Here is a 10,658-nt window from a genome sequence, read left to right as displayed (position 1 = left end):
GCGGCGTGGCGGAGAGGAGGACAGCGGCGGCGTGGCGGAGAGGAGGACAGCGGCGGCGTGGCGGAGAGGCGGTCAGCGGCGGCGTGGCGGAGAGGAGGACAGCGGCGGCGTGGCGGAGAGGCGGACAGCGGCGGAGAGGCGGTCAGCGGCGGCGCGGCGGAGAGGCGGACAGCGGCGGCGCGGCGGAGAGGCGGACAGCGGCGGCGCGGCGGAGAGGCGGTCAGCGGCGGCGCGGCGGAGAGGCGGACAGCGGCGGCGCGGCGGAGAGGCGGACAGCGGCGGCGCGGCGGAGAGGCGGACAGCGGCGGCGCGGCGGAGAGGCGGTCAGCGGCGGCGCGGCGGAGAGGCGGTCAGCGGCGGCGCGGCGGAGAGGCGGACAGCGGCGGCGCGGCGGAGAGGCGGACAGCGGCGGCGCGGCGGTCAGCGGCGGCGCGGCGGAGAGGCGGTCAGCAGCGGAGAGGCGGACAGCGGCGGAGAGGTGGCCAGCGTTGGCGCGGCGGCGCGGTGGAGAGGTGGACAGCGGCGGAGAGGCGGTCAGCGGCGGCGCGGCGGAGAGGCGGACAGCGGCGGCGCGGCGGACAGCGGCGGAGAGGCGGACAGCGGCGGAGAGGCGGTCAGCGGCGGCGCGGCGGTCAGCGGCGGCGCGGCGGAGAGGCGGAGAGGCGGTCAGCGGCGGAGAGGCGGTCCGCGGCGGCGCGGCAGCACGGCGGAGAGGCGGTCCGCGGCGGAGAGGCGGACCGCGGCAGCGCGGCGGAGAGGCGGTCCGCGGCGGAGAGGCGGACCGCGGCGGCGCGGTGGAGAGGCGCACAGAGGCGGAGAGGCGCACAGCGGCGGCGCAGGCGCGGAGAGGCGCACAGCGGCGGCGCAGGCGCGGAGAGGCGCAGGCCCAGGCTCCACTCCCCAGCTGTGAAAGGGTAAGAGCTGAGGGTGGCTGAGACTCCGGGTTGTTCAGGGCGGGGTGGGCTCTGGACCCAGCAGGCCCGGCACCCAGGTCAGGGCTCCAGGGGAGGCCAGGTGGCGAAGGCCAAGAAGGGGCCGGGGCTGGTCAGAAAGGGCTCCTGGTGACCAGAGCACTTTGCGTGAGCCAGCGTGGGAGGAAGGTGGGTTGGATGAGCCAGGGAGGTGCCGGGAGGGGCCTTGGCAGAGGCGACCACCTGCGTCGGTCCCCAAGCCACTGAACCCTGGGTAGCGAGAACCGACAGGGGAGGCTGCAGACAGAGGAGTGGAGGCTCCCCTGCTTTGGGGGCTCTGAGTAGAAGCATCTAGGGGGTCCCTCAAGAGGCCCCCAAACGCTTCCCCATGGTGAGAAAAGAAGGCGCAGAGAGGGGCACGGCGCCGGCGCCAGCGCAGAGGGGTGCACAGCAAGATTTGCTGTGATTTCTTTTATTGCCCCAAGTGTACTTCATCTTGGTAGATTTCTATTGGCTTTAAAAATGTGTGTGTTTTGCTGTTGGGGAGTGGGGTGTTATATGGATGTCAAATTTTGCTGGTTGACTCTTCAGATCTTTTGTAAATCCTTGCTCCTTTTCTGCCTAGTTTCACTCTGTCACTTACACTGGAGTGCGGTGGCACGAACATGACTCACTGCAGCCTTGACTTCCTAGGGTCAAGTACTTCCCCTGGCTTAACCTCCTGAGTAGCTGGTACTATAGGTGTGTGCCGGCACACCTGGCTAAATTTAAAATTTTTCGGAGAGATGAGACCTTGCTATGTTGCCCAGGCTCGAACTCCTGGCCTCAAGCTATCCTTTGTCTTTGCCTCCCAGAGTTCTGGGATTACAGGCATGAGCCACTGTGCCCGGCCTCTGCTTAGTTTTAACAGTTGCTGAGAGGAGGATGTTGAAGTAGATGTCTTCTTGGTGGGTTAATCCTTTTGTCATTAAGCAGTTGTTATGGTCACTTCCTTTTCACCCCATTGGTGAAGGAGGGGTCCCTGCCCTAAAGTGTAGGAGATGGCTGAACACGACACCTGGCGTGGATGGATGAGATTGACAGCAGTGTTTTAGTCACATATACCCACAGCTCAGAGGAGGACACTGCATGCCACACAGGGTCAGATGGGCACCGCACTCTGTAGCGGAGTGAGGCCTGGGGGGCTGAGGAAGCAGGCAGGCTTGGTAGTAACAAGAGCACACAGTGACCAATGGTTCCCGAGGGGGAGTGCAATTGGCTTGTTTGAATAAATTCATGGGCTGGCAGACAGGTGAAGTGAAACTTCTTAGGCTGAGGTGCAACTGTTCTGGCTGATAAAAGAACTAGCCAGGTGGGGAGCTTTTCCTGTTGGGTGGCGGGGTAGGGGGTGTCTGGTAGAAACAGGAAAACCCACGGCTAGGCCTTTGGGGCCCTGTGAGGCTCAAAGATGTCAAGGCAGCATAGGAAATTTTAGATCTTAAAATTCAGTGAAGACTCTCTCCATCTCTGGTAAATTATTTTGCTTGAAGTCTACTTCATGAGATATTAATATATTCACTCCTGCTGCCTTAAAAAATTAATGATTTCACAGGATATCTTTCTCCATTCTTTTACTTTCAACCTACTTAGGTCCTTAAGTGAGTTTGAAGTTTCTTATGAACAGTATTTAGTTGGACCATGTGTTTATTATAGGCTCTCCATCAATCTGTCTTTTGGTTTATTTAGACCATTTACATTTAAGGTGCTTATTGTTACATAATTGCTTATGTCTGATGTTTTTATTATTTGCTTTTTTGTTTCCTTTTTCTTTCCCTCCATCTTGATCTATTTCTGTATAATGTTGTTGTGTGTATCTGTTTGTATAGTCTTAAAGTGTTTGCTCTGGATGTTACAATATGTATATTGTAATATAGTAGTCTACTGGTACCAGTATTTACCACTTCAAAGTGTGGAAACCTGCTTTGCATTTATGTCTCTTTACCTTTTCCACTTGTATAAATCACTGGCTTGAGTAGTACGTGGTGGTATAGTTTTTGTTTCAGTCGTCAAATGTGATTTTAAGAACTGTGGATTGTCTCGTGTATGTATCCACATTTCTGGTCTTTCCTTTGTCCCTCCTCCCATAGTCCCATATTTATCCCTTCTGCATAAGAACTTTCTGTAGCCATTTTTTATTTTGATTTTTTGTTTTAATTTTTTGTATTGTGGAAATGACAGAACATATTTCTGTAGCCACTTTTTAGCATTTCTAAATTCATCAGTGACAAATTCCTATATTCTCTTCCTCTGAGAATGTCTTTATTTCTCTCTTCATTTCTGAAGGGTAGTTTCATGGGATATAGAATTTGCAGCCAACAGTTTTTTTGTTTGGTTGGTTTTTTTGTTTGGTTGGTTTCTTTAAGCACTTGAAAATGTTGTGCCACTTCCTTCTGGGCTCCATGGCATTTGAGTTGGCGTGTCCCTACAGGCATTCTGCCATTTTTGCTCTTTGTTCTTAGTTTTGAAAGTTTAATCAGTGTTGCTTTCTTTTGGTATACTTTGAGGTTTGCTCAGCTTCTTGAATCTGTAAGTTTATATCTTTCACCAAATGTGGGAAGCCTCAGGAATTAGTTATTTGCATGCTTTCACAGCTCTGGTCTCCTGTGGGACTCAGATAACATAAATGCGGGGTCTTTTGTTATCGTCCCACAGGTCCGTGCAGCTCTGTTCATTTGTTTTCAGGTTATTTTCTCTCTATTGTTTAGACTGGGTGAATTCTGTTGATCAGGTTTCAGCTTCTCTGATTCTCTCCTCTGTCGTCTCCACTTTTACTCAATAGAGCCCATCCAGTTAGATTTTTTTTAAATTTCTGTTACTGTATTTTATATTTCTGTAATTTCCATTTGATTCTTCTTCAGTTTCTTTGCTGATGTTTTCAGTTCTTTGATTGTTGCCATAGAATTTGTAGTAGCTTGTTGAAGCATTTTTATACTGACTGTTATAAGTGATGAGTCAGGTGGTTCCAACATCTGCCTATGTAATTTTTTTTATTTTTGCAGGCAGTCCTCCTGTTTAGGTTTAGTCTGTAGGTCTTGGTCTACTTTGTGGGCTGTGATTCCAATGGCAATTTAATTTCAGAGACTTCATGGTGTTATTTTGGTCTGTTTGGCTAATATGTATCACTGGGATTCTCCCACCAGTCCCTGCTGTTGCCCACCTGAGGGAACAGGGGAGCTTCCCCAGGCTGGGCCACCTGCTGCAGCTAGGTGGGTGGGGAATGGTGGTTGTCTTGGTGTGTGGAGCTGGTTTTCTTGTTGTGGGGAAGATCTCCTTTGATCTGCGGGGACTGAGTCTGCCTGGGTTGCCTTCTATTGCTACACTGGGAGTTGGGAAACTCTGGGCCTGGGTCACCGTCCTATTGGATGAGGTCCAGGGAGACACCTGGCCACTATGCATTCCCTAGTCCTAGAGTCCCTCAGCAGCCTTTTTTCTGTCCACCTTTCGGAATTCTCCATTGATCATCTCCTGTCTATTATTTCTAGAGTTTGGGTTACATTTCTTAGGAGGGTATAATGTGTTATCTTCTCTAGACCAGAAATCCTTAGTGGTGGTTTCAGGTTGTAACTGTGCTAAAGGGAGAATTGGCATATTTGTGATGTCGAGTCTTCCTTTTCAAATGAGGACATACCATTATTCAGTATATAATATTTACAACATCTACTTCCTTGGGTTGAAGAATGTGGTTAAGGCAAGGAAAGTACTTAACACAGTGCCTGGTGTGGAGAGCACTTACGAGTGTTGGTAGTGATGCTATTCCTTTTGTCCTTTGGTAGCATATTAAAGCTTTTCTTCTTTTGTAAATAAATAAAGTTCTGGTGCACTTCTTGTTAGGTTTATTCCTATTTTATCCTTTTTTGCTTTTATTACAAATAGGAGCTTCCTATCTTTTATAACATCTACCTGGTTCTTTGGCCCTTATGTGAAAATGTTTTAATAGCCTTCTAAACATTGCTCTCCCAAATGAGTTTTAACTTGCCTCTTTCTTTTGTTTTCCTTTTTTTGAGACAGGATCTCACTTTGTCACCCAGGCTGGAGTTCAGTGACACAATTATGGCTCACTGCAACCTCTGCCTCCCGGGCCCCCAAAGTGCTGGGTTTACATGTGTGAGCCACTGCACCCAGCCTTATTTGTCTATTTCTTTTAAGAGTGGGAACTATAATTGAACCCAGAGCTCCAAAAACAAATGAAGGAATGAATGACTGAATAAGCTCTTCCCATGGGTTTGGTGTGGTTTGGGGCTCTACTCTTAATCTAAATGCTATGTTTTATATGATCTAAAATTTCCCCTAGGTGTGTTACACGATTGTGTTGTGTTGAACTTACATTGAGACTCCTTTTCACATGTGCTGGTTATCAGCGTGGGACTTTTCCATTCACTCTTTGAATTATTCATTTGGGGGACACAGATAGACCTCTGTGTCTTTCATAAAGAGCGTCCATCGGCCGGTTGCAGTGTCTCATGCCTGTAATCCCAGGACTTTGGGAGGCTGAGGAGGGCAGATCACGAGGTCAGGAGTTCGAGACCAGCCTGGCCAATATGGTGAAATCCCATCTCTACTAAAAATACAAAAATTAGCCAGGCCTGGTGGCGGGTGCCTATAATCCCAGCTACTCGGGAGACTGAGGCAGTAGAATTGCTTGAACCTGGGAGGCAGAGGTTGCAGTGAGCTGAGATCGTGCCATTGCACTCCAGCTTGAGTGACAGAGTGAGACTCTGTCTCCAAAAAAACAAAAACTAAAGAGTGTCCATTATCTATACTGGAAAAATTGAGATTGGGATTTTTGACATGAAGTGCGGAAATGTGGATTGAGTCAATTTAGTTTACCTAAACAGATGATGAAATACTAACTGTTTTATGAAGCATTCCCTAGTGCAGAGTTTTGCCTGTGTGTCTAGTGACGGGAACAGTAAGAATGAGGCTTGGAATGCGGAGCGCATTGTGGGCCTGTCGTGGGTGGGGCCAGCAGCACATGCATGCCTGGCTCACAGAGCAGCCTTTGGGTGTTCTTTTCCCAGAGGAGCTCTACGGTGACTTTGAAGACTTGGAAACAGGGGACGTGCACAAGGGAAAATCGGGCCCCGACACTCAGGTATGACTTTGTCGTAGCTGGCTGTTCTTGGTCATTGTGTTCTGAGAGAGGCCCACATTGAGAAATGCAAATCTTACTTGTGATGTGTGAAGATTGCAGACTGGATGGATAGATTCCTTCCTAAAGGGTGGGGATGTGGGGACCAAAGAGAAGCTTGCTTGTTTACTTGTTAAGTTTTGGACGACAGTTACTACCGTTTCTTGCCATAGTCGTTTGCCAAGACCACTGTGATTTTTCACTCACAGAAGTCTTAGCTTCTCAGACTTACATTCAACCATTGCCATCATTCTCCTCTTTTTAAATTTAAGTGTCATTTAAAAGAATGAAGTCCCCGTTCTCCCTAATATTTCTTTAGAACAGGGTCTGGGAGCATCTGGGTGAGGGACATGTCTGTTATTTTTATTCTAGTTTGTGTTCCCAGCCAGCTTAAGGAATAGCAGCTAATTGTAATGCAGATGTAACAATTTCCTGCAGCAGTACCATGTTATTCAGAGACAAAGGTTATGTTGTGTTGTGTTTTGTTTTATTGATAATGATAACAGATTTTTGCTAAGATTTTTGTTTAAATAGAACTTTAAAAAATGTAATGTTTAAAGAAAAGACCTTCATAAACATACACAAAATTTTTTCTTCTGGAAATTTAAGAATGAAGATATACAGAAACAAGGAAGAAATTGACCCCGATGAAGAAGAAAGTGCCAAGAAAAAGCATTTGGATAAGAAGAGAAAATTGAAGATGTTTGATGCGGAATATGATGAAGGAGAAAGCACATATTTTGATGATCTTAAAGGAGAAATGCAGAAAGAAGCACAGGTGAGAAACCTCAGTTCCTCTCTGCCCCTTGTCAAGACTATCACATAGTGCAGGAATCCCTGACTTTCTTTGGGTCCCTGCTTCCTATCCTGCTTCTGTGCCTTTCATTTGGACTCCTGGGTAGATGCATGTGAGTGTGTTTATTCATGCAGTGAGCTCATTGTTTCTACAGTCAGAAGATCACCAGAAAAAGATCCATACCTATTTTGTAACAAGAATTAGGAAACCGAAATGACTGAGACATGGTCTCTACTTTTGAGACTTTTACAATGTAGTGATCTGAGACGGTGTGTTCATTTCAGCGCAAGCCAATGCTGCCTATTCCGATCGCTGCTCCCTGATTTGAATGGCAGGTGATCAGTGGCCCGTGTGGCTTATGGACACACCAGAGCTCCCAGGGGAAGTGCTCTGAAAACTCATCCTGGTCAGAGTTCAGAAGGACATGTGGAGTATAAGGTCAGATGCGGAGATAAAGGGAGATGGTGTGGCCCTCCTGCCTGGGGGTGCTGAGCAGGTTGCTGGAGGCGGTGATGTCACTCTGAAGGAGACAGACACAGAAACGTGTGTACAGTTGATGGTGAGCATCTGAATTGCGTCTTGTTAGTGAGGCCAGGAGTGCCTGTGTAAGCTGGAACAGATTAGGTATATGATTTGTGAAACGGAGTTTCATCCTAGATCTTCATCTAGTCAAAGGACTGTTTCCTGATTAGGCATTAGCTTAGTGGTTGCTAGTCTGTGTTGACCTTTGAAAGGCATGACTAGGCTAACTCTGAAGTTTTTGCTTCACACCATTTACAATTTAAAATTACCTAGAGCCTTGTGGGCCATTGGAAAAGACTGAATGTTTCACTCTGAAATGGGAGTCCTTGGAGGGTTTTGAGCAGAGGAGAGACATTCAGGTAATCAGATCACTCTGCCAAGACATCAGTCTGGTAGAGATCAGTCCGGTGGCACAAACCAGAGGGCTGGCAGTGGAGATGAGACAAAGAGTCAAACCCGGATAGAATTTATTTGGAAGCTGGGTCAGTAGGATTTCCTGGTGGACTGAATGTGGGGTGTGTGAGAGGAAATGAGGATGGCGACTGGAAGTTCCTGGAAGGATGGGTTGTTGCAGGTTAGATAGGAAACTGTCTGCAGATGCAGTTTTGGGAAGATGATGTTTGGTTCGGCTGGGTATCATGCAGACAAGTGGAGTGTCAAGTCTGGAGAGACAGGTCTGGCCAGGGACTTAGATGTACAGCCCTCAGCATGTAGATGCCACTTAAGTCTGTGAGGTGACCGGGGAGTGAGTGCAGAGTGACTGGGAGGAGCAAGACTGGCATGGGCGAGATGGGGCGATTGTGGCCGTGAGGCCTGAGCAGTGCCTAGGAGGGAGAGGGAGAAGCAGTGTGAGCATGCAGGCATGCAGGAGTCCAGTTGTACACAGAGGCGAAGCACTGTTCAGATCCCGCTGCAGTGTTAACTACAGTAAAGGCAGAGTTGACCACTGGAGGAGTCCTTCAGCGTGGAGGCCTTCAGTGATCTTGGCAAGCACCAATTTTCATGGATGTAGGAGAATGGGAGCAGAGGAACTGGAGGCTGCAACTGTGGAAAACTTCTGTGGGGTTTTGCTGCAGAGAGAAGCAGAGAAATGAAGCAGTTTTTGGTGGAAGAAGTGGAATCAAAAGGTTTTGAGATAAGAGAGAGAACAGAGAGAAGAGCTGTTGGAATAAAGTCCAGGAAGAGTGGATGGTGTCTAGTGAGCAAGTGATGTGTGGCCCTGAGTAGAGGCATGGACAAATCATCTGTGCCTGAGCTGCCCGTAGAACTTTCTGTGATCATGGAGATGCACGTCTGTGCTTCCCAATATTGTAACACTGGCTGCAAGTTGATATGGACCACTTCCAGTGAGACTAGTGTGATTGAGGAACTGCATTTTAAATATTATGTAATTGTAATTAATTTTCATTTAAATAGCCACACATAGCTCCTCTATGGGCCAGGTCAGAGCTCTGATAAGGCTGGATATGGGAGGAAACCCTGGTAGAGGGTTGACCGTAGAGGTTCTTTTGGTTTTGGAGTGAATCAGGAAACAGCCATCAGCTGAGTGAAGGTGAGGGTGGTGGTGGGTGTTTGAAGACAAGGGAAAAGTGTGAAAGAATTATTTGGAGAGGAAGGAAAGAAAGTGTGGAGTGGGGATGTTTCCAATGTTCGAGCACGCAGGGCTCTGCAGTTATCTACATTTGCTGTCCCTTGGAGCAGGAGAGAAGAAAATGGTTGGGACATATTCTGAACAGACTGTAGAGGTAAAATGTGTAGGGTTTTTTTTGTTTTTTTGTTTTTTGAGATGGAATCTCACTCTATTGCCCAGGCTGGAGTGCAGTGGCACGATCTTGACTCACTGCAACCTCCGTCTCCCAGGTTCAAGCGATTCTCTCACCTCTGCCTCCTGAGTAGTTGGGACTACAGGCACGCACCACCATGCCCAGCTGATTTTGGTATTTTTAGTAGAGACGGGGTTTCACCATGTTGGCGAGGCTGGTTTCAAACTCCTGACCTCATGTGATCTGCCCGCCTCGGCCTCCCAAAGTGCTGGGATTACAGGCATGAGCCACTGTACCCAGCCAAATGTGTAGTATTTTTAATAGGATAAAGCCTACATAATTCTGTCCACAGTTCCTTTACTTAGAAATTGCTTATTTGTTCATGTTAATCCTATGTTTATTACAAATAACAGCATACAGGTTTTTCCCTCCCCCACCCCGTCATGTACAGCTGAATCACGTAGAATTTGAAGATCAAGATGATGAAGCCAGAGTTCAGTATGATTGTTTTAGACCTGGGATGTACGTCCGCATTGAGATTGAAAATGTTCCCTGTGAATTTGTGCAGAACTTTGACCCCCATTACCCCATTATCCTGGGTGGCTTGGGCAACAGCAAGGGAAATGTTGGACACATGCAGGTGGGTCCCTTTGCTGCATATTTGGTGCCTGAGGCTCTGTGGATTTCCCCTCCATCAATCATCTTACCCTCTCATCCCCCTCAGATGCATCTGAAGAAACATCGCTGGTATAAGAAAATCCTCAAGTCCCAAGATCCAGTCATATTTTCTGTAGGGTGGAGGAGGTTTCAGACCATCCTGCTCTATTATATTGAAGACCACAATGGAAGACAAAGGCTTCTAAAGTATACCCCACAGCACATGCATTGTGGAGCAGCCTTTTGGGGTAAAATATGATTACAATAACTTGCCTATTGCCGAGATTAAACTTTACAAGCTGCGTTATTTTAGTTTTGTGCTTTTCCTTTCATAAAATTCCACTCCTAAGATGTTTCTGTTTTCTGGGAGCGGGGAGGTGGTTTGGAGTATATATGTAAATCTATATCCAAATCTAAATGTCCATATCCAGTATGTTAAACTAGAATCTAAAATTTCTGGTTTGCTATATTTCTCGTTTTCCTTTTCCTTTAAGACCCTATCACTCTACAGGGAACTGGTTTCTTGGCAATACAGTCTGTCAGTGGCATAATGGTAACTATCTTGGACGATTTCTTTCACAGATTGGTTAGAGAAATATATCCTGAATGTGGGTTATTATGTACATGAGACTTTAAGTTGAAAATTACTCATTTTTATTATTATAAAGTAAATTTCCCTTTGCTTTTAATCTTCGTACATCCTTTTCAGTAGGGTGTGGGATTAGAGGAGGGGAGGTGGAAGAATTATAATGGTACATTTCCTATTTTTGTGCATCTTTTGCATTTATTTATCTAAGCAAGTATTTAAGCAGTGCTCACCATGTGCTAAGCACTATATGAGG

The 10,658-nt window shown here is 47.4% G+C and overlaps 1 protein-coding gene across 1 annotated transcript; it reads left to right on the top strand.

Annotated features, from left to right (window-relative positions):
• Window positions 1-803: 803 nt before the first annotated feature.
• On the top strand, window positions 804-10,123 carry LOC129527662 (ribosome biogenesis protein BMS1 homolog). Its single transcript, XM_055366001.2, has 5 exons — window positions 804-914; window positions 5,969-6,042; window positions 6,688-6,856; window positions 9,611-9,799; window positions 9,884-10,123. The coding sequence occupies exons 3-5, from the start codon at window positions 6,689-6,691 to the stop codon at window positions 10,073-10,075; spliced, it is 549 nt and encodes a 182-aa protein (XP_055221976.1). The 5' UTR covers window positions 804-914; window positions 5,969-6,042; window position 6,688; the 3' UTR covers window positions 10,076-10,123.
• Window positions 10,124-10,658: the final 535 nt, after the last annotated feature.

This window comes from Gorilla gorilla, chromosome 18 (genome assembly GCF_029281585.2).
Source record: "Gorilla gorilla gorilla isolate KB3781 chromosome 18, NHGRI_mGorGor1-v2.1_pri, whole genome shotgun sequence".
In the NCBI taxonomy this organism is placed as follows: Eukaryota; Metazoa; Chordata; class Mammalia; order Primates; family Hominidae; genus Gorilla; species Gorilla gorilla.
The sequence above is the reverse complement of the archived record's forward strand: the minus strand, read 5'-3'. Positions and strand labels throughout refer to the sequence as shown.